This window comes from Camelus ferus, chromosome 6 (assembly GCF_009834535.1).
Source record: "Camelus ferus isolate YT-003-E chromosome 6, BCGSAC_Cfer_1.0, whole genome shotgun sequence".
NCBI classification, from domain to species: Eukaryota; Metazoa; Chordata; class Mammalia; order Artiodactyla; family Camelidae; genus Camelus; species Camelus ferus.
The window spans coordinates 9,038,266-9,063,114 of record NC_045701.1 but is presented as its reverse complement, the minus strand read 5'-3'; the positions used below and the strand labels follow the sequence as shown (position 1 = coordinate 9,063,114).

Below are 24,849 nucleotides of genomic sequence, written 5' to 3'. Positions count from 1 at the left end.
AGGCTCCAATCAAGGATCACTTAATTGTCGTATCAATTTAGTCTTCTATAATCTAGAACAAATCCCTAACCTTTTTTCTTTTCTTTTTTTCTTTTTAGTCTTTTGTGGTGTTTACTTTTCTTAATAGTCCAGGCCAGTTGTTTGTCAGAATAGTCCTCAGTTTGGATTCATCTGATTGTTACCTCATGATAACAGAGATAGCATGATAGTAGATTTGGGTATATATTTTTGGTGGGAATACTATATATGTGACATTGTATCTTTTCTAGTGCAGCAAATCTGAGGTGGCCCATGACATCTGATAATCCCATTTTTGATGATGTTCAAATATGTTTAAAATGATATTTACTAGATTTTTTTTTTTGTTGGAAAGATGCCCTTTGCCATTTGTAATTAATGAGTAATCTCTGATATTGTGCTTTGAAACTCCATAATTTGTTTAATTGGTTGTGAAAAGTTGAAACTAGATTAGGTTTTTTAATATTACACTAAAATCACAGGGTGGCATTGCTTAAGAGTTAGTAAAAGAATTAAACATTTTTCTTTGTAAGTGTAAATTAGGGCTATGGTTTACAGGTTGGGGGGAAATAAAGTTCAGTTTGCATTTATAATAATCAGCACTAAATTTTTTAACTTAATACTATTATTTCTCCTGGGTTTCAGTCTTAACTTTGCCATAACTAGTCTTATGTTCTTAAGCACGTCACTTATTCTCTCTGACACCTACTCTAATGAATGAATTAGCTGAGAAAGACCTTTCTAGTATTGAGTTGTTGACTTTCATACACAAAAGTAATGTTGTACTATATCTGCACTGAATTTTTGTGTCTTTCTTTGGAGAGAAGATGTTGTGTGAGTGAGGCCTGGGAGGGGAATTTAGAAACATCTTTCTGAAGGAAGTATTTAGTTAAATGGAATCTTACAGGCAGCAGTGGTACTTCTCAGCATAGTCATAATACTTTTTAAATGCTATATAATATTTAAGTGCTTTAGTATGTAGCTAATATGTTCTCAATAACTTAGTACTTATCAAAGTAATGATAGTAATCAAGGTGAGGGGGTCTTAATTCTAGATGTATAAAAGCAAGAAGCTGAAAATGTGCTATAAATTTCCTTTGGCTGTGACCTTCTGTATAATTATTTGCACCTCCCCTGCTCCCTTTGAATAATTCCTTGGAATAGTGTGCTATATCACTAACTTTTTGCAGCCACTTTGCTCCTTGAAGTGTCAAGTGCTGTGACTTGACACCAAAAGTGAGGGATGGTGAGGAAGTGGAATAAACCTATATTATGCAGCTGCCTCTGGTCCTGCCAAGTTTATTTTCAGTTTCTTGCTGAGGTATTAGTTTCTCTAACATAGGTTCTTCTTTACTCCCTATATCTGCATCTCCTTGCTCACCTGTAGAACTTTTTACAGCATTCTTTTACCCCCTATTCTTTATTAAAGGAAGGAAACAAAAGAAGGAAGGAAGAGGAAGAAGGAGAGAAGAGAAGTGCAAGCTTTTAAAATATTTATATAATTGGTTATCATTATTACTGGTAGTTATGTTCTATACAGTTGCTGTGACCCACACAAGATTAGGTTCCTGTGAGCCTCTGGTCACAAGATTTTCATCAACTGATCAATATATAACCTTGCTTAATGTATGTTTCTGTTCAGAGGACACCTTACTTAATTTATATTATTGATTCATTAACATTAAACTTACAGCCATCAGTCCTGTAACTCATGCCTGACTGAAGCTGCAAAAGTATGTATTTTGTTCATAAGGCACATCACAACCTTTGTGCACTTAGGAACACTAGCTTCAGCATTATGCTCGGGGGCTATTTTACACAGTGAAAATACCCACCAAAGCACAAAAATCTTAAAAATTTGGCATTAAAATAGACCATGAAAACGACATATATTCACAGTATGAGAGCTGAAACAAGAAGGCAGAGTGTTTCCTTGTTTGACTTCAGTGGAGAATGTGCGTGTTGGGTGACGATTTTTTTGCTGCTTTGCACATACCCAGGAATAATCCTGAAAGTGGAACAAGTATTGATTTTGGAGTTATAAGTTTTAGCTAGTAGGCAGATTTGCAGATACGAACTCGCATGAATAATGACGGTCAACTGTACTTATATGTTTTAAATTAAACACCAGAAAACTTTATTTCATTATGTTTTTTAAACAAAAGATAATTTCTGTTTCTGAACTTGATACATCAACATAATGAGTGGCAAATGTTAGAGGAGGTTAGGGTAAAAATGTCATCAGTTATCCCACTGTTCTGTGTTGAGTCTTACACCTACTTTTAATTTTAAGGCAAGAATTGAGCAATTTGTGAATTGAGAATTATCTGGAGTCTTTGTAAAAATCTTAAGCAACTAAATTTCTTCAGGCTACTTTCAGTTTCTAAACACCTATCTATTGGGGAAGTGGCTGTTCACGTACATTTGTTCCTATCCACTTTTTAAGTTTCTCACTCATGCCTTTTTGTTTTAATGGGTTTTAGTTTTATTGTGTCTGTGTCTTTTATTGCAAGTCACATGAAATCTTCTTTGGAAATAGGTGTGGTATAAATAAATACATTTATTGATTAAAAAGAATTTCATATAATTGTTTCTTTAGGATATAAATATCTACAGACATATCTTCCATAGCTGAATTAGAAAGAAGAATCTCAAATTTAGGGCCATCATTTTATATAGTAGGAAGAGTCTTATTTTGATTGGCCTTTCTTCATACTTGAAACACAATGTAAATAGAAAAACTTTTTAATTTTGAAATTATTCTTTTATCTAATATTATGCATTGGTTCCATAGGCTTTGTAGCTGAGCAGTTTCTAAATAACACAGCCACTCAACTGACATACCATGGATTATGTGAACTAACTTCAACAGTTCAGGAAGGAGAACTTTGTGTGTTCTTTCGGAATAATCATTTTAGCACCATGACCAAATACAAGGTATGATATAGAAATAGCTATTGTTATTCTAAACTAAATGAATTTGACTTAGAGATGTCTTATGATCTGCTTAAAAATAGAAAATATTACCATAATATTCTTTAACCATCAAATTATAAAGGTAATTATCAAATAATTCTTGAGAATAGAATGGGTTAACAATTTGTTACTTCAAATCACTTTTTCTTTTTGTTTGTCTCAACTCCTTTTTCACAGATTACTTCATTTAAACATAGTTATTATTTTCCTTCTAAGAAAAAAAAAGATAAACCCTAGAGAAAGAATCAGGGTGACTGCTAATGAAGAATGTTTATATTTGAGAGCTGAAGGAGTTTAGAGGAAAGAATCAAAATTTGTCTTTCTGATAGTGTTTTCCATTATTAAAGTTGTGACTTTAAATTCTTTTTATCATGCTGTTTATGGCTCTGCCAAAAAATCTTACTAATTCATCATTTTGTTATCTCTTCAATCCTTCTGTTTTTATAGCTACCACCTAATTCAGGAGTTTATCAACTTATCCCTGGTCTTCTGTGGTAGAATACTGCTCTGATCATATCAATAACATAGCAAAAATATTTAGGAGCACCCAGTGCCTAAAGAATAAAAATGTATTTTTTACTATTATTACTAGTAAAAATGTATTTTTTTACTAGTATTTGCTACTGTCCCGCTGTGCCAACACTTTGCTTCAGCTATAATGGTCTATTTCCTTATTAATAACCCTTAATCCCTATACACACTTTATATTTTTCCATTTCTGCTCCTTTACTGCCATTTCTTATTCCTTAATCCCTGTGTGAGAATTCTCACTCCTTTTTGCCTATCCAAATTTCACCTATCTTTTAAGAAGCATTTCAAATTGCTAACTCTTCAGTAAATCTACTCTTTCTCTCCTTAAACCAGGGGTTCTCAACCCAGATTGTATGCTACAAGTACCTGGGGAGCTCTTAAAAAAAAAATACCAGTGCCCAGAGCCCACAACCAACTGAATTAAATTGGAATCTCTGGTGGTGGGACCTGAGCATCAATATTTTTAAAATGCTCCCCGGATGATTTTAATATGCAGCTAAGGCTGAGGATCCCTTAGTTGTTATGGGCCACATCATCCTTACTTTGCCCTTGCTGGTGAGTATCTAGTTAACAATTTTCTTTCTAGGTAAATATGTTTTATTTTTCTAAATGAAAGTAAACTTACTGAAGTCATATTTCCTTCAACACTTTAATCAGTGAAGTGTGCAAAGTGGTGTAAAATAATGATTTGTTTGCTTATATAAAAATACTCTGAAGCCCTAGTCCTCCTGCTTCCCTGTTGGTTATAGCAAGGTTTTATTTGTATTGTTCCCATAATTAAGCTAGACATGTACTAGGTATGGGCCCAGAGTTATCCATACTCCTCAGAAATCTAAGGCCAAAGAACCTCAAAATCAGAATTATCATTACATAGTAAGTCATCTTGCTTTACCTGATCTCCTCAAGTCCACACTTCATTCATTCATTTAACAAATATCTCTTGAGCATGATTATGTCAGGGTGCTCAGCTAAGTACTAGGACTGCAGCCTGAGCAAGGCATCTATGGTTCCTGCCATTTAAGGACCTCCTAGTTTGGCATAGGACAGGTATTACATAATTGCAGAAGTACTTATTATTTCTACTGAGATAACACTCTGTAAAGGGTACATGCAACATGCTTTGAGTGCTTTTATTAAGACGTAACATATCTGGGGATATCAGGAAAGATTTCCTTGAGAAGGTAACATATAAATTGAGACCTAAAAAATAAATCTTCTTGGAGCTTATCAGTTAGCACAAAAAAAAAAAAAAAAAAAGGAGAAGAGGAAGGAGAAAGAAAAAAGGTTAACTAAGCAGATGGTGGAACATGTGTGCAAAGGCTCTGAGGAAGGAAAGAACCTAACTTTTTAAGGAATTAAAAGAAGGCTTATGTGACTGAAGCATAGAAAATAAGAGGCATGATGTGAGGCTCAAGAGATGGGCAAGTGCTAGATCTTGTAGAGTCCTGAGTTAAGAGGAGAAGTAGATCTTGGTCTTCTGATGGCCTAGTGGTTCTTTTTGTTCTTTCTCTCTCTCTCCTTCTCTCTCTCTTTCTCTGTTTTCTCACCAGTGGTGAAATAGTTCAACTGGGAAAACAAGGTCTCTAGGTGTCATTGGTGGTGGTTTTACAACCTCCCAAAATTGAGCTGTAGATGTTCCCTTTTTTATCAAGACCACATCCCTGAACAGGAATTTCTTTACTAGTCAGCTGTGTATTCCTAGTCTTCCTTTGTGTTTGGGAAGGGTGAGTCTATCCTGGAGTACTTTCTACATTGGGTCTATTTCTGGACTAAGTATGCATTTCTGTGAGATAATGATAGCTCAGAGAATGTGTGCATTTTTTCTACTTCTCTGCTTCTAAGTTTTTCTTAGTAAACCTTATCCTATGACTTAACAGTGTATCACTACTGATGTATGTCTCCCTGCTCTTTGTATAACAGTAAGGTGCTTTGAACTTTGAGACAAGGGTGGATTTGGATTTAGTTAGGAGACTACTGCAGGAGGCTAAGTAAGAGACTGTGGTGACTTGAACTCTATGATAAAGAAATGGAGAGTAGAGAGATTCTGTAGACATTTAGGAGATGTAATCAACCAGACTTGGTGATTAAGGTGTGAAAAATAAGAAGGAGGATGGAAGTATCAAGCATATTTTCTGACCACAACAGTATGAAACAAGATCAACCACAGGAAGAAAAATGACAAAAAAACAAAACAAAACAAAACAAAAAACACATTAGATGGAGGCTAATTAACATGCTACTAAAAAAACCAATGGGTCAATGATGAAATGAAAGAGGAAATCAGAAAATACCTCAAGTCAAACAACAATGAAAACACAACTTTACAAAATCTATAGGATGAAGCAAAAGCAGTTCTAAGAGTGAAGTTCATAGCGATACAGGCCTTCTTCAAGAAACAAACAAAAAATCTCAAACAACCTAACCTAAGCAACCACCTAAAAGAATTAGAAAAAGAAGAACAAAACTGAGAGTCAGCAGAAAGAAGTAAATAATAAAGATCAGAGAGGAAACAAATAAAATAGAGATTTTTTTAAATAGAAAAAAAATTAGTAAAAACCAAGAGCTGACTTTTTGAAAGGATAAACAAAATTGACAAACCTCTAATCAGGCTCACCAAGAAGAAAGGAGAGAGTGCCCAAACACACAAAATAAGAAATGAAAGAGGAGAAATAGCAACCAATACTGCAGAAAAAAAAAAAATCATGAGAAAATACTATGAACAAGTTATTTGCCAACAACTTGGACAAACTGGAATAAATGAACAGGTTTCTAAAAACATAACAGCCTGCCAAAACTGAGTCAAGAAGAAACAGATTAATTTGAACAGATTGATCACTAGGAATGAAATAGGATCTAAAATATTTAAAAATTCTCTGCAAACAAAATTCCAGGACTGGATGATTTCACTAGGGAATCCACCTTATATACAAACAAGAAATTATACTTATCCTTCTCAAATTATTCCAAAAAGAGTGAAGAGGGGGAATACTCCCAAAGTCATTCTGTGAAGCTGCTATCACCCTGATACCAAAACCAGACAAAGACACTCCAAAAAGGAAAAAAAAAAAAAAAAAAAGAAAAGAAAATTACAGGCTAATCTATTTGATGAATATAGATGCCAAAAATTCTCAACAAAATATTAGCAAACAGAATCCAACAACTCATAAAAAGAATCATACACCATGATCAAATTCCAAGGTCACAAGTCTGGTTCGACATATGCAAATCAATGTGATACATTACATCAACAAAAGAAAAGACAAAACCACACAATCATCTCAATAGATGCAGAAAAAGCATTTGACAGAATTCAACATGCACTCATGATAAAAACTGTCACCAAAGTGGGTATAGAGGGAACATATCTCAACATAATAAAAGCAATTATGACACACTCACAGCCAATATAATACTCAATATGAAAAGCTGAAAGCCTTCATTGCTAAAGTGTGGAACAAGATAAGAATGCCCACTCTCACTGCTTCTATTCAACATAGTATTGGAAGTCCTAGCCATAGCATTTAGACAAGAAAAAGCAATAAAAGATACCCAAGTTGGAAGAGAAGAGGTATAATTGTCATTATATCTAGAGGGCATGATATTCTATATAGAAAACCCTAAAGACTCCACACAAAAACCATGAGAACTAATAAGTGAATTCAGTAAACTAGCATATATCAGATTAATATACAGAAATCTGTTGCATTTCTTTACACTAACAGTGAAATATCAGAAAAAATAAAATACAGTCTTTTTAAAAATTGTGTCAAAAAAATACCTAGAAATAAACCTAACCAAGGAGGTTAAAGACGTACATGCTGAGAACTATAAAACATTGATAAAGAAAATTGAAGATTACTCAAAGAAATGGAAAGATATACCATGCTCTTGGATTGAAGAATTAATATTGTTAAAATGGCCCTACTACCCAAAGCAATCTACAGATTTTATGCAATCCCTATCAAACTAACCAGGACACTTTTCACAGAACTAGAACAAATAATCCTAAAATTTATATGGAACCGTAAAAGACCTACAATTGCCAAAACAATCCTGAAGAAAAAGAATACAGCTGGAGATATAACCCTCCCAGACTTTAGATAATACTACAAAGCAACAGCAATGAAAAGAATGTAGTATTGGCACAAAAACAGACATATGGATCAGTGGAACAGAATAGAGATTAATTAATCTTTCACAAGAGAGGCAAGAATATACAATAGAGAAAAGACAGTTTCTTCAGCAAGTGGTGTTGGGAAGCCTCGTGTAAATCAAAATCGTTTAAAGACTTATATGTAAGACCATAGAACTTCTAGAGGAGAATGTAGGCAAAACATTTTCTGACATAAATTGTAGCAATGCTGTCTTAGGTCAATCTCCCATGGCAAAAGAAATAAAAGCATAAAAATAAATGGGACCTAATCAAACTTAAATGCTTTTTCACAGCAAAGGAAACCATAAACAAAAAGACAACCTATGGACTGGGAGAACATATTTGCAAATGATGCAACTGACAAGGGCTTAATTTCCAAAATACACAAATGGTTCATACAACTCAACAACAACAAAAAACACTTAATTTAAAAATGGGCTGAAGACCTAAATAGACATTTCTCCAAAGAAGACATAAAGATGGCCAAAAGGTCCATGAATAGATGCTCAAAATCACTGATTATTAGAGAAATGCAAATCAAAACTATAATGAGGTATCACCTCACACCAGCCAGAATGGCCATCATTAAAAAGTCTACAAATAATAAATGCTGGAGAGGATGTGGAGAAAAAGGAAGCTTCCTGCACTATTGGTGGGAATGGAAATTGGTGCAGCTACTATGGAGGACAGCATGCAGGTTGCTTAAAAAACTAAAAATAGACTTACCATAGGATCCTGCAAGCCCACTTCTGGGCATATATTCAAAGAAAACTCCAATTTGAAAAAATACATTCACCCCAATCTTCATATCAGCACTATTCGCAGTAGCCAAGACACGAAAACAACCTAAGTATCCATCAACAGATGAATAGATAAAGATACATGGAATATTACTCAGCCATAAAAATGAGTGAAGTATTGCCAGTTGCAGCAACATGGATGGACCTAGAGTTTAACATACTGAGTGAACTAAGTCAGGCAGAGAAAGACAAATCACTCATATGTGGAATCTGAAAAATAATACAAATGAATTTATTTACAAAACAAAAACAGACTCACAGACATAGAAAGCAAACTTATGGTTACCAAATAGTAAAGTAAGGGGAGAGATAAATTAAGAGTATGGGGTTAACAGATACACCCCATTATATATTACATAGATAAATAATAAAATTTACTGTATAGCACAGGGAACTATATTCAATATCTTATAATAACCTATAATGGAAAATAACCTGAAAAAAATTTGTATGCATAACTGAATCACTTTACTATATACCTGAAACTAACACAATGTTTTAATGTACTATACTTCAATTAAAAAAAAAAGAACTAATGATTTCTGGGTTCTGAGCATGAACAATTGGATGAATGATAGTGCTCTTTATTGAAACACAGAACACTAGAAGAGAAGAAAGTTATGAAATCAGCCTTGGAACTGTTAGAGCTGCTTCTCAGCTGTCCCCTCAAGTGGAAATGTTGGGTAAATGGTTTAAGACTGGAAGAAGTTTTGTGTGCAAATAATAATTTGGCGGAGAGGAGGAGATTTACAAGTACAATGTGGACGAAGAAGAAAAAATAAGTCCTAGGACAGAGATTTAAAGAGTGCCAAAATTTAAGGATCAATTAGAGGAGTGTGAACTGGCAAAGGGGACTGAAAAATAAAAGAACAAAAGGAGAATGTAAAAGAATATGGTATCAAGTAAATCAACAGGGAGAGAGTGTTTCAAGAAAAATGGAGATGGTTTGAATTGGTTAAGAAATGAATGGGATGTTAGAAACTAGAAACACATTTGGAACAGTTTGTCTGTGATGGGGCACAGACATAATGGCTCATAGCTGTAGTAGAGTGTGGAATCCAGAGAGGGCTGTTTTTGTTTTTTAATATGAGACTTGATTGTGTTTAAATATTGACGCAATAGAGAGAGAAATCTTGAAAATTCAGGAGAGGAGATAATTGATGTTAGAAGGCTCCTAAGGAGTTGGAAAGGATAGACATTTTCACAAATGAAAGGGATTTACCTTTGTTAAAAAAGAGATGCTCAAAATTGCTAATTATCAGAGAAACACAAATCAAACCTACAATGAGGTATCACTCCCACTGGTCAGAAAGACCATCGTTAAAAAAATCCACAAACGATAAATGCTGGAGAGGACGTGGAGAAAAGAGAACCCTCGTCTACTGTTGGTGGGAATGTAATTTGGTGCAGCCATTTCTATGCTGCAAAACACTATGGGGATTCCTTAAAAAACTGAATATAGACTTACCCTTTGAGCCAGCAATCCCACTCCTGGGCATATATCCAGAGGAAACCCTAATTTGAAAAGACAATTGCACGCCACTGTTCACAGCAACACTATTTCCAATAACTAAGATATGGAGCAACCTAAATGTCCATCGATGGATGACTGGATAAAGAAGATATGGGACATATATACAATGGAATACTACTCAACCATAAAAAAGAATAAAATAATGCAATTTGCAGCAACATGGATGGACCTGGAGATCATTATACTAAGTGAAGTAAGCCAGAAAGAAAAGGAAAAATACCATATGATATCACTTATATGTGAAATCAAAAAAATAAAAACAAAAAGAGAACACAAATAAACTCATTTGCAAAATGAACACAGACTTACAGACATAGGAAACAAAATTATAGTTACCAGAGGGGAAAAGGGTTGGGGGGGATAAATTGAGAGTTCAGGATTTGTGGATACTAACTACTTTATATAAAATAGATAAACAACAGATTTACATTGTATAGCATGGGGAACTATATTCAATACCTTGTAATGGCCTATAATGAAAAAGTATATATATGTGTGTGTTATATATATGAATCACTATGCTGTACACCAGAAATTAACACAACATTGTAAATTGACTATATTTGATTAAAAAAAAAGAATATTGACATCACGAAAAAAATTAAAATGCTCTTTTACAGCATGTGGGAGAAAGTGTTAAAATAGAGAAATTAAGAAGAATCACTAGGCAGTGTTGAGGATGGTAATTATTACATGAATATGCTACTTGTGTGATTTTTCTGGGGGAGTATTCTTCAGATTGTAGGCCTGGTAAAGGTAGCTAGTTTGCTATTCTAGATTTGGGACTTTGTTAGGGGGGTGCAACAAAGACTAGAAGAGCTAAGGAATTTAGGAACGTGATGGTATTATGAACATGATGATGATATTGTCCAAATTTATAAATATTTGCCTAAAGCAAATAAAACACTATTCTTCACTAGGTAGTTCTATTTTTATAGAAGGAATAGTTGGGAACAACTATCCTGGTAGCCAGTATCTAGGGGAAAGTACTATTGCCTGCAATAGGGACTACCAAAGTGAAACAGTAATGCTGTTTTTAACTTTTTATTATGAAAAATTACAAACTTACAGAAAAGTAGTGAGAATAATTTAATGTGTGCCTATTATACTTATTACCTACTTTTAACAATAATGTTATATTATTTTTCATCTTTTTCTATTTTTGCTTATACTTCAATATGAATTTCTAAACGAGAACATTTCCCTTTCAAGCAGAGTTCCATTATTTTATTTAACAAAATTGTTTATAATTTTTGATATCATCTCATATCCAGTGCATATTCAAATTCCTCATTTGTTCTCCAAATGGTTTTATGGATAGTTTGTTCAAACCAGGATCTAATCAAGGACGATGTATTAACATTTGGTGAAGTAACTCCTTTTCAGTAGGATTCCTGTGTTTTCCAGGAATCTTTATGGGCCTTTGGGCTATTTATATATGCTTCATTATAATCCTCTCAGTGCTATTTCCTATATTCCCATTGAACTATATTTCCAGTCCTGAGAGTTTTTAAATTAGACTTGCTTTACTTCTGGCGGATTACCCAATGAGTACGTTCTTTCTAAGAGTCAGAGACACTTTCCCTCTTCATCGATCAATGATTCATTAACTGACTTACAACAAAATCTGTAACACTTTTGTGGTTGTTAGGTGTAGAACTAGAAGCTCTAAAGGGATGCTTAATAAAATTTAGGGAAGGTGTTCTTGATAAGGAAATAAGAAAATGGAAGATTGGGCCCTTGTTCTGTTAAACCTGTTCAGCATTAAACCTGTTACTCTCTACCACTGATACCTGGATTGTTAGAGTGTCTGTACTTTATAAACTTGAACCCCAGGGCATCTGTGATATAATAAGAATATGAGTAATGAAAAACTAGAAAGCTGTTTCTTCAGACAATATATGCCTACTTTAAATACTGCATTAGATCTTCATAAGGCCTTCTAACATTTGACTTTTAAAGAACCCTGAGATTTTAGGGCTGCTTTGATATTTAATCACTATATTGCCCATCTTCCTACCTCTGTGAACTCCTTGGAACACCTAGAATATAAACACAGTTCATGCCATGGAATTCCAGATGAGCTTGCAACAAAAGATAAATTTAATATCTGGATAGAATATTTCTCTGCTACAGATAAATGGTGTCTATAACTAGGGAATTAATAATAATAATAATAATAATAATAATAATAATAATAATAATAATAATAATAATAATAATAATAATAATAAAAAACCTGCCAGTCTCTAGTAAGCTGGCAATCAGTCAAAAGTATCTAAGCTGCATTATTTATTAGTGGGGCTTATTTTTATTATGATTTGCAGAAAGGATCTTTATGCTTTTTTGGCACTCATGTCATATCAAATGCCATTATTGTCTCAGGCCAAGACCAACAAGGAAGAATCCATGTTGGCAGGACAAAAAGGATTACCTAGGAAAGGTAATTTAGTTTCTTTATTGAAGTATAGTTGATTTGCAATGTTGAGTTAGTTTCTGGTATACTGCAAAGTGATTCAGTTATATGTATGCATATGTGTGCATATGTGTGTGTGTGTTCTTTTTTCTTTTTCATAATCTTTTCCATTATGGTCTATTACAGGATATTGAATATACTTCCTTGTGCTGTACAGTAGGACCTTGTTGTTTATTTTATATATACTAGTTTGTATCTACTAATCCCAAAATCCCTAATTTATCCCTCCCCTACTCCCTTTCCCCTTTGGTAACCATAAGTTTTTTCCTCTGTCTGTGAGTCTGTTTGTAAATCAGCTCATTTGTATTGCATTTTAGATTTCACGTATAAGTGATATGATATTTGTCTTTCTTAGTCTGTCTTACTTCACTTAGTATGATGATCTGTAGGTCCATCCATGTTACCGGAAATGCCATTATTTCATTCTTTTTATGGCTGAGTAGTATTCCATTCTTTATCCACTTATTTGTCAGTGGACATTTAGATTGCTTCTGTGTCTTGGCTATTGTGAATAGTGCTCTATGAACATTGGAGTGAATGTATCTTTTCAAGTTAAGAGTTTTACTCTTTTCTGGATATATGCCCAGGAGTGGGATTGCTGAATCATATGGTAAGTCTATTTTTAGTTTTTGAAAGAACCTGCATACTGTTTTCCATGGTGGATGCACTAATTTACATTCCCACCAACAGTGTAAGAGGGTTCCTTTTTCTCCACACCATCTCCAGCATTTATTATTTGTAGACTTTTTTGTTGATGGCCATCCTGACTGGTGTAAGGTGATACCTCATTATAGTTTTGATTTGCATTTCTCTAATAATTAGTGATTTCAGGCATCTATTCATGTACTTTTTGGCCATCTGTATATTTTCTTTGGAGAAATTTGTATTTAAGTCTTCTGCCCATTTTAAAATTAAGTGGTTTGTTTTTTGTTGTTGTTGAGTTGTATGAGCCATTTGTATATTTTGGAAATTAAGCTCTTGTCAGTTGCATCATTTGCAAATATGTTCTCCCAGTCCATAGGTTGTCTTTTTGTTTTGTTTATGGTTTCCTTTGCTGTGAAAAAGCATATAAGTTTTATTAGGTCCCATTTATTACTTTTTGCTCTTACTTCTATTGCCTGGGTAGACTGCCCTGGGAGAATATTGCTAAGATTTATGTCAGAGGATGTTTTGACTATGTTCTCTTCTAGAAGTTCTGTGGCATCATGTTTTATATTTAAGTCTTCAAATCATTTTGAGTTTATTTTTGTATGTGGTGTGAGGGAATGTTCTAACTTCATTGATTTACATGCAACAGTTCAGCTTTCCCAACACCACTTGCTGAAGAAACTGTCTTTTCTCCATTGTATATTCATGCCTCCCTTGTCAAAGATTAATTGACCATAGGTGTGTGGGTTTATTTCGAGGCTCTCTGTTCTGTTCCATTGGCTCATATGTCTGTTTTTGTGCCAATACTACACTCTTCTAATTACTGTAGCTTTGTAGTATTATCTGAAGTTTGGGAGGGTTATGTCTCCAGCTTTGTTCTTTTTCCTTAGGATTGCTCTGGCAATTGTGGATCTTTTATGATTCCATATACATTTTGGGATTATTTGTTCTAGTTCTTTGAAAAATGTCATGGGATATTAGTTTGATAGGGATCACATAAAATCTGTAAATTGCTTTGGGTAGTATGGCCATTTTAACAATATCAGTTCTTCAATCCAAGCACATGAGATATCTGTCCATTTCTTTGTATCATTCATAGTTTCTATAAAGTTCTCAGCATATAAGTCCTTCACCTCCTTGGTCAGGTTTATTCCTAAGTACTTTTTGTTAATGAGGTTTTTTTCTTTTTTACATACATATTTTCCTTTTCACATTCTTTTTCATTATAGGTTACTACAAGATATTGAATGTAGTTCCCTGTGCTATACAGTATAAAATTACTTTTTATCTATTTTATATATACCAGTTAGTGTCTGCAAATCTAGAATTCCCAATTTATGCCTTCCCATCTCCTTTACCCGCTGGTAACCGTAAGTTTGTTTCCTGTGTCTGTGAGTCTGTTTCTGTTTTGTACATAAGTTCATTTGTGTCTTTTTTTTTTTTTTTTTTTTTTTAGATTCCACAGATAAGGTATTTTTTCTTTCTCTTTCTAGCTTACTTCCCTTAGAATGACAATCTCCAGGTCTACCCATGTTGCTGCAAATAGCATTACTTTATTCTTTTTTATGGATGAGTAGTATTCCATTGTATATATATATACACCACATCTTCTTTATCCAGTCATCTGTTGATGGGCATTTAGGTTGTTTCCATGTCTTGGCTACTGTACATAGTGCTACTGTGAACATTTTTTTGAATTAGAGTTCCCTATGGATGTATGTCCTGGAGTGGGTTTTGCAGTATCATATGGTAAATCTATTTTTCATTTTTTGAGGAATCTCCATACTGTTTTCCATAATGGCTGCACCAAACTGCATTCCCATCAACAGTGTAAGAGGGTTCCCTTTTCTCCACACCCTCTCCAGCATTTATCATTTGTGGGCGCTTGATGATGGCCATTCTGACTGGTGTGAGGTATCACCTCATTGTAGTTTTGATTTGCATTTCTCTAATAATTAGCAATATTGAGCATCTTTACATGTTTCTTTTGGCCATCTGGATGCCTTCTTTGGAGAAATGTCTGTTTAGGTCTTCTGCCCATTGTTTGATTGAGTTGTTTGTTTGATATTAAGCTGTATGAGCTGTTTGTATATTTTGGAAATTAGTTCCTTGTCAGTCATGTCATTTGCAGATATTTTCTCCCATTCTGTGGGTTGTCTTTTCATTTTGTTAATGGTTTCCTTTGTGGTGCAAAAGCTTTTAAGTTTAATTAGGTCCCATTTGTTTATATTTGCTTTTATTCCCATTACTCTCGGAGATGGATCCAAAAAAATATATTGCTGAGATTTATGTTAAAGAATGTTCTGCCTATGTTTTCCTCTACTAGTTTTATAGTATTTGGTCTTACATTTAGGGCTTTAATCCATTTTGAGTTTATTTTTATATACGGTGTTAGAAAATGTTCTGATTTCATTCTTTTACATGTAGCCGTCCAGTTTTCTCAGCACCACTTATTAAAGAGACTGTCTTTTCTCCATTTGTATATTCTTGCCTCCTTTGTCATAGATTAATTGACCATAAGTGTGTGGGTTTATTTCTGGACTTTCTGTCCTGTTCCATTGACTTGTGTATGTGTGTGTTTTAGTGCCACTACCATACTGTTTTGATTACTGTAGCTTTGTAGTATAGTCTGAAGTCAGGGAGTATTCTACACACTCTTGAATGTAACTGCTACTGGACAATAGGAAAGACGCTGTACTTGAGGCATAGCTGTGCTGGACACATAGTAAATGTTCAAGAACAATAATCACTTAGTTTTTTTAAGCTTCAGAATTAATTCATTAATTTCTCTACCCTCACCACCAAACTCTTTAAAGGAATTTCTTATTATTAATTATTTATATTATGTACAGATGAGAACATGAAAAGTATGATTCTTGTGTAATAAACAGTATATTAACCAATGGGAACTCTGAGCAAGTAAATGAAAAGTTTTATCCTTGGCAGATCTAAAGGAAAAATGGCTTACAAATTTTATATGGTATACTAGGGACACTTTACGTATGTTTGGACTTGGAACTAATGCTTATGAACAATTAGAGAAAAATGCTAAATTCTTTGGTAGTGACTATAAATACATTATGAGTTCATTGATTGATTTAATAAACATTAAGCACCAACTTTATGATACACCCTACACTAGATCCAGAGATAGAGAGATTTAAAACTAGTCTGGGGAACGAGGCAGGAAAACACAATCATCATACAATGTGATTCAGTGCGATAGTAGAAATAAGTGCAAAGGACTGTTGGTGTACAAATTGAGAACAGCTAAAGGTGAAGAGAGAGGGAAAATTGGTATGGATTAGATTAGTCATATAGGCTTAATTTTTTAAAAACCACTCAATGTGTTATCATTTTATTGTGACTGTGTCTTACTTGTTATCTGATGTATTTTTAGGAATTTGTATTTTTCTGTATTTGAAATGAGGTTATAAACCCCCAAAGGCTATTTTATAACTTATGAGTTAGTTGAGCATGCCAAGAACTCTTATTTCTCATTGCAGTGCAGTGTACCAATTATAATCTATATTCAGAGCCATGTGAATATAATTCAATGAGCAAATAAAATATGTACTTGGTCTACTGTTTCTTATGTTGTGCAGATCTAACTAATAGGAATAATTATGTTTTAAACAGATTACACAGTTTCTCCTATGTTAACTAGTTTTGATCAATTTAACAGTTCTTTCTCTTATTTCTTACTAAGGGTCTACTGTATTTGTTGGTAACAGACCAGGGGTTTCTCACGGAAGAAAAAGTTGTTTGGGAAAGCCTGCACAATGTCGATGGTGATGGAAATTTCTGTGACTCAGAATTTCATCTGCGGCCTCCTTCAGATCCTGAAACTGTATACAGAGGACAACAAGATCAGATAGATCAGGTAGACTGTTGTTCTGTCTGCTCTTATTGTTTGAAATGCTCTTTCCTTTCAAATGTGAATTTAGTATCCAAACTTTTGAAGTCAAGATTTGTTCATTAGTTTACGTGTGAAATTTTCCTGACACTTCCTAAATAGGTAAGTGATCATTCTGCATGTACATTAATTATACACTTAGGTTCAGAAGGCTAGATTATATTGGATTATATTGAACTATGAAAGTCATGGTAAAGTTTGAATTTTATTCTAATTGTAGTAGGGAAGATACGCCAAGTATTTAACATGGAACGGACATGATCTACTTTTTTTGTTTTTAATTGAGGTAACATTAGCTTACAACATTACGTATTCATGTGTACATTATATTTGTACTTCTGTAAAAAATATGGAGTGCTTCGTGAATTTGCATGTCATCCTTGCATAGGGGGCCATGCTACTCTTTGTATTGTTCCCATTTTAGTATATGTGCTGCCGAAGCAATCACTACTTAACCTTTAAAAAACCTGCCATATGGAGAATGCACAGGAAGGACACAGGTGTAAGCAGACTAGTGGTCCAAGCCAGAGGTGATGATAGCTTACCTTGGTGGTAAAGATGAAGAGACGAGTACATATTTGAGATCTACTCTGGCTGGTCAGAAAAAGTAGAAAAGAGGGAGTTTGAAAATAGAGTGCATTGGGTAAAGAGTAGGTGGGTATTCTAAGCCTTATAGTCCAAGGTAAGGAGGACAGACACAGCAGGAGCTGCCCTACTGAGTGGAATTCTCATTTAGAACTGAGACAGATGAGATTTTTGCCTGCTGTAGGTGAGCAGGCTTGGAGTCACAAGTGTGCTTATTACTAAAAGTATAACAGGGATGTGAACATTTTCTTCAACTGAGGCAGAAATATGGTTCTGTTAAGCAGTTGGCACGTGTTTCACTGATAACAATTCAAGTGCATAGAAACTGCATTCATTTAGCCTATATTCACTGAGCAGTCGTATTTCCTGGCACTGTAACTAGGTCCTAGGGACACAAATAAATCATTCAGTCCTGTCCTCAAAGATTGCAGTTAAGCTGGGGAGCCAGATATTTGACCAACTAATATATGTTAAGTTCTATAACAGCCATTTGAATAGCAAGTGATGAGTGTGCAAAATACTTGATGAAAATAAATGCTAATATTTCTAGGACTCTTGGTTTTCCTTTGACAGTCATCATAGTCAACATACTCAACAACCTTTTGCTTATCCTCTGTGATTATTTAAAATTCTCAAAAAAAATTAAAAATAAAGTAAAATAAAATTCTCTTATTTTAAGGGTAGATTGAGGGAGGTGCATGGAGTAGTCAAGTTTCATTCAGCACTGATTCTTAATAAAAGTGGATGTTAAGTTAGATAATATAATTTTTAACTAAAGATGCATCAGTTTTTTAATAGGAAATAATCTGGTTGTGTGAGGGGGAGGAGTGTGGCGGTAGTTAAGTAACTGAATATGATTGTGTGATAGACAGCTATGCTGGCTTTAAAAGTCATATTGGGAAGAGTATTTAATAAATAATCTTGGGAAGTTCTTATGATTTTTTTTTTAACAGAAGACTTTTATGACATTAAATGGGAAAGAAAACAGATCCTAGTAGTTTCAGGGCTTGTGAGATGTGTTTGCGTTTGTTAATGTAGAAAAAACGAAGTGGATTACATATTAATCGTTAAGTGTAGTTCTCTCTGTATAATGATATTATGGTAATCTTAACTTTCTTTTTTATGCTTTTTTATTTTGTCTAAATTTTCTGCAGACTTGTGTTTAAGCTTTCTTGAATGCCTTACATACTGCTTCTAGAAAGAATTTCAAATGAATTTGTTGTTGTTGTTGGGGGGAGGTAATTAGGTTTATTTATTTATTATTATTTTTTAATGGAGATACTGGGGATAGAACGCAGGATCTTGCATGCTAGGCATGCACTCTACCATTGTCCTATAACCCCCCGCCAAATTTCAAGTGAATTTTAACAAAGGCAGAATCGCTGAAATGTTTATAACTCCCAAACAGAAATAGATAGCTTGTATTTTTATATTTAAACTCTCGTATGTTTTTTAAAAGCCATTCTCATAGGTTTATAGATATAACCTCTATATTTACATACACCTGTTCTTGGGTAAAATCGCATAGCTAAAGATGGCTATAATTTAATTTCTTAGGACTACCTTATGGCATTATCTCTACAACAAGAACAGCAGAGCCATGAGCTCAACTGGGAACAAATACCTGAAGGAATCAGTGATTTGGAACTAGCAAAGAAACTCCAAGAAGAGGAGGATAGACGGGCTTCTCAGTATTACCAGGAACAGGAACAAGCAGCAGCAGCTGCTGCTTCTGCTTCTGCTTCTACGCAGGCCCAGGTAAAAACCAGTGTTCTGATTCTCTCTTTTGTTTTTTTAAATATAATAGACTTTATTTTTTTAGAGTAGTTTCAGGTTCACAGCAGAATTGAGCAGAATTAGTGTTCTGATTCTTAAATACAATGATCACTTTAGCAATAAAGAAATTTGTGCTAAGGTAAATTTTTTTAATTAGGTATTAACTCTTCAGTTTCGTTAGCAGTTTAGCACCCAAAGGGTTTATGGCATTGTCCTAAGTTTGTGATTCCCTTAATATATTTCTTTTTTAGTTAAATTTATTTTTTCTTAGGTTGTAATGGCAAGATTTTTCAATCAAATTTATTAAGTTCTTAGTAGCGTCAAAGAATATAAACTAGTTGGAACAAAATCTTTTCTATCAGTTAGGAAGCAGTATGAGGTACTACTGGGAAGAATGTAGACTTCAGAGCCTGATAGATATGGATTTGCATTTCCTGCTTCTGTTTCCCATACTAGTTGCAACACGTAGGACAAAGTCCTCTACCTCTCTTAGCCTCATTATTCCTATCTGTAAAATAGAAAATGATACTGAACTCTTAAGTTTGTGGTTAAGAACAAATAACGTTAGCACTTAATCCAATGTCTGACATGTACCAAGTATTCAACTAAGGTTAGCGCCTTTCCACTTTTCACTTTTTCCAGTTAAATATTTTAAGCGCTGCAGATGTGACTAAGAAGGTTTCTGTTTGTTAAATCTCATTTCATTAAGTGAAAAAAAAAATACTCTTTCTTTTACATTTAACTGTACCATGCTAGAACTGTTCCTTTGGTTTGAGTACACGAGAAAGAATGATGCCCTTTAAGGTGTGATGAAACTTTAAATATAGAGATCTCCATTAAAATAGGTACAACATTTCTACTTCTAGCTCAAATATTGACTACACCAAACTTAAAAATGAAAACCTATCGTGTTATGCTTAGCTTTTCACTAAAAAATTTCTCTCATTTCACAGAATACACTTATTTCATACTCTCTGTTCTCAGGATTTTTTTTCCTTCTTTTAAAATCTGTTTATTATAATAGTATTTAATGATATCTTAGAGAACTGTTACAGTTTCAAAAGGTGTCCTTTTCTTTAACATTTTCTAAACTTTAACATAAATATTTCTTGAATTTGAGTCTTCCAGCAATATAATACTAGTTATTTATTATGAAATTCCATTTACTCAGAATAATGGATACATTAATTATATCTGTCCTGAATGATAGAGCCAATTACTCAGATACTGTGTAATATAACAAGTCTATACACCAACAGCCTTTTTCCATTAATGATTTCTTTCACTCTTGGGGTTTTTCTTCTTAGATAACTATGCTTAAGCACCTTCAAAAAGGTGAGGTAATTTCTTACTGTTTCTTTTTCTTAAAGCAAAGCCAGCCTGCACAAGCCTCCCCATCAAGTGGAAGACAATCTGGGAATAGTGAACGTAAACGAAAGGAGCCTCGAGAAAAAGATAAAGAAAAAGAAAAGGAAAAAAATAGCTGTGTCATTTTGTAAGAAGTGTTGGATTCTTTCGGAGTCATCTATATGTCTTCAGAAACAAAACCACAGGAGGAAAGGAAGAAAAACCGATAAATACCGTCTGTGCCTGATTTCCCAATGGATTTTGTTCATGTTTTTCAGGGGAAAGGTTGTTACTTAGTTACAATCAGACTTTTTCAAGTCACACAGTACACTCTTTATGAGCTGGAGTTTCATGTTACAAGTTGGATATGCTGTGTGTTGTCATTCATGAAAAATACTGCACTTGTAGCCAAATAAGCAAATCACAGCAAATTTTGTGTCATAGTGACATTCATAATTCATATCAGTTAGTAAGCTATTTCATATTCTGTTCTAACAATGAATAGAGGTAATTGATTTTGTCTGATTCCTTCCTCAAATCTAAATATTAGCACAATAGTTTCTGAAATTAATTTTTACAATGTTAAATTATGATCTAATCCATGAGAAACCAGGGGTTTAATATAGAGATTTAAAAAGAAAAAAAAGACAAAAAATAACAAGAATAAATAATCCTTAATTGTATATTGGACTAGTTCAGCCCTTGAACAGCTTTACCTTTCTTTAGGAATGTACATTTTAGATATATCTTGAGAACTGATAATGGAGCTTGGATTTAATTTAGATAGAAAAAAATCAATATTTGTATTTCTTTTCAATAGCAAAAAAAATTACATAACACTAATATCTTATCAAAATCAGACCTTAATAACTTTATAGTGTTGTAAAATTTTGAGGAATTTTGAAACCTTTAATATAGGTTACTTGGACCACAGTTACTATTTATTGACAGTGTGACAAGTGAGTATTAGGAGGAAACCACAGTGGATGCTAGGCCTTGTAAATATAGGGATGTAGAAAAGGAGATAGTTCAGTGTCTACCTTTTTCTAGAATTACCTTTAACCTTAAAATTTAAATCATGTTTATTTGCTAGAAAATTAAGTATACTTATTAAAACCAAGAAAAAAGCACATTTCTGAAAAGATGTTGGAGATAATCTCTGAGTCTAGTGGAGAAGCATTAGTAAAATCTATTTGAGGATAGATACGAATTTGGAGGAATTTATGTAAAAGCAATCAGATTTTTTTAACTTATGAGAACCAAATAAACCTATAACATCTTGTAGTGTTTATAGGATTCAGAAAGAATATTTATTGAACTTTATTATGAGGTAACACATATTTTCCTGTATTTCTCTAGTTTGGAAAACTATCCTTAATAGTCCTTTTTATATGCTTTATATTTAAAAGTTTGTTTTAGTCATTTTTGAAAAGACTATTCCTGCTGCAGGTAGTTACATGATTTACATTCAAAGCCTCAGTAAATTTAAGAGCATCTTAATCTAACCTGAGCATCCACTTGGAGAATGTTTTTTGTGGTCTGGGGTGACAAAAGACTACGAAAAATGTGGTCTAGATTTCTTAAGTTATGTCCTTAACATTCTCCGTGATCCAAGACCAGTTATAGGATAAATCTATATGTAAAAAGTAAAGTCTTATTTATGGAAGAAATGATTCTAAGGGAAATATCCAGGGTCAAAATGTATCTTTTATGTCCTTCTGTATTGCATGTCTATTTATGTTATACCATTTGTTATTCCTTCAAATTTCCTATGCTAGCATGATTAATCATCAGAGAACCTGTTTTGGGTATAAAACTTTCATACAAAATATTTGGTGAGTCTCTTGATAAAAACCCAAAATATGCATATACTGGCAAAATAATAAGATATACTACAGTATTCTCTATTGGCTCAAACAAGTAGACCTTAGTCCAGGTTTATTAGTAATATCACTCTGTTGGTTGAAGGAGGAAACACAAACCTCAGAGTTTGTTTTTCCCAGAACAGATAGTAGTAACAGTGCATTATATTTTATTACGAAGAAATAAAACAATAAACCCTGAGAAATTAAAAAAAAAATTTGAGGCATATTTTTCCATAATTATATACTTATCTATTTATTGCCCTTGAAAAATATAAGCATAGAAGTTATTCTTCTGTTATTTGTTACTGTCTTCTTAATTTGTTCCAAAGATAATACTGCCATTCTGCATTCCCATTGGAAGAAAAAAAAAACTCACTCAAAACCAGCAGTGCTGCTATCAGATAAGTAGATGTCAATGTATACTTATAAAAAATAACTAAGAAATGTAATGTGTTTGTTAATTCAGCCTTTTTCTATGTAATATTTCCAAGTTAGACTTTCTTACATTCCTGGAATTCAGTTTGCTATACCAAGAATAATAATGATAAAATGTTTGCTTTGAATACTGTGGGGGAAAATAAGTGTTTAATTCTATTAAAAAAAATTCTCAGAGATACTGGTTTCCCATCCTTGAAGGCTGTAAAAAATTTAGAGCTATTATGTCTTTATTTTCTTGTATTTTGCTCAAGGCAACAAATTACATATTCAGGTATTTGACTACTGGTTTGGGTACATTGGAATTTGATAGTGGTTAAGTCTTTCCTCACAGTATTTTGTAATGCTTGAAAATTGTTACATGTACCCTGCTAGCAGAAATTAGAACTTAAACATTTTTGTTTTTAAGATTTATAGGCTAGATTAGGGGCACATCTGCATGAACCATTAGAGCTAGCAAAAGAGGCGGATGAACGAATGGATATGGTCACCGCACTTTCTTGTACTTTCAAAGCCTATTCCTTAAGGTTAGTAACCAGTGTTTATTAACAATATGAAAATTTTCTTGTCTAACCCCATTGAATTGACAACACTGTGATTTATAATAGGTTATCAACACTTAAAAGTACTCATGGTGTGTGTGTTGTGGGGGGCCGGTGTGTTTGTGGGTATGTTTCTGAAGCAAGAATCCATGACTTCTATTAGATACTCAAAGTAATCTAGAAACATTCCCTCAAATTTAAGAATCACCATTCTAAGAATACACACACCAGGCTGTTAGAGGCAGCTATAATTGGCATTGACTACTTCCTATAAGATGCTGGTTCAGTGTACATAAGTAAAGTAACTTATTTAATGTTTCAAGGTGTCGTTAGTAGTTGAATGAGTCATAGATTTAAATTTAGGATTAGGCTTTGGAATATATTTTGGTTTTTTTGTCTCACATTTCTCGTATTTGACTACTTACCCGTGTTATGTTTTGAATTCTGCCTCATACTTTTTGATCTTAGCTTAATTAAGCAAGTTAGTATCGGAAATTAGTTGACTGAAACCATCATTAACCACTTTGTACTTGCACGAAACCTTAATGTTTTGGTTTCAATGAATCACCAACTCAGTTCACTAAGAGACAGAAGATCTTGAGAGGGAAGAGGACTAGAAGTCAAATAAATAGTTAAGGAAAGAATTATCATATTCATGCTGGCATATAAAGCAGATATTTATAAAATCCTGCTGGAGAAAGATCAAGGCAAGAATTTCCAGAAGTGTCCTAAAACAATATCATTAAAAAAAAAATTTTTTTTTTAAAGCAAAAAGCAAATTGATTGTGTTTCACTTAACTTTTCTGTTCAATTCAGTTATTTTAAAACATGATGGAAAGCTTATGGATTTTGCCTGTCACAGAATGCTTGGGCATACAACTTAAACTATAATTATAAATTTATTAATGTTTGGTAAAATAAGATGGAAACATTAAAGATAGTGTGTAATTTGTATTTTAAGAAATGGGAAATGTGAAACTCTGAATCATTTTGTCTAAAACCTTGGCTTTTATCTTGCAAACTTTCTGTGCCTCAGTTTACTCTAAATATCTAAAGGATGCTCATTTTTAGTGCTATGCACTTTGGAATAAAGGGCATAGTATAAGCACAGAGTGTTATTTAAATAATTATAAATATTATACATCTTTTGTTCTTGAATGTGTAGATTTTTTCCCCAATGATAATACTGCTATAGCCAGTTTTTTTAATGCTGTCAAAGTTTGTAGAATTATCTTATCTTTGAGTAT

At 33.4% G+C, this 24,849-nt stretch overlaps 1 protein-coding gene and 1 non-coding gene across 6 annotated transcripts in view; one reads left to right on the top strand and one right to left on the bottom strand.

Annotated features, from left to right (window-relative positions):
• The window catches only part of MINDY2 (MINDY lysine 48 deubiquitinase 2), a 64,281-nt gene extending 39,536 nt beyond the window's left edge, over positions 1–24,745 (top strand). For 2 of the 5 annotated variants that reach the window (XM_032481085.1, XM_032481084.1), the window contains exons 8-11: positions 2,813–2,955; positions 16,846–17,019; positions 19,195–19,395; positions 20,784–24,745. In XM_032481085.1, coding sequence (XP_032336976.1) covers positions 2,813–2,955; positions 16,846–17,019; positions 19,195–19,395; positions 20,784–20,912 — 647 coding nt within the window. In that variant the 3' untranslated portion in view covers positions 20,913–24,745. Of the gene's footprint in view, positions 1–2,812; positions 2,956–12,397; positions 12,456–16,845; positions 17,020–19,194; positions 19,396–20,783 lie in introns of those variants that run through there. The other 3 variants (XR_004320418.1, XM_032481086.1, XM_032481087.1) reach the window with 3 other exon arrangements.
• Positions 17,396–17,500, bottom strand: LOC116664637. The gene has a single exon (XR_004321154.1). It is a non-coding gene; the product is annotated as a U6 spliceosomal RNA (small nuclear RNA).
• Positions 24,746–24,849: the final 104 nt, after the last annotated feature.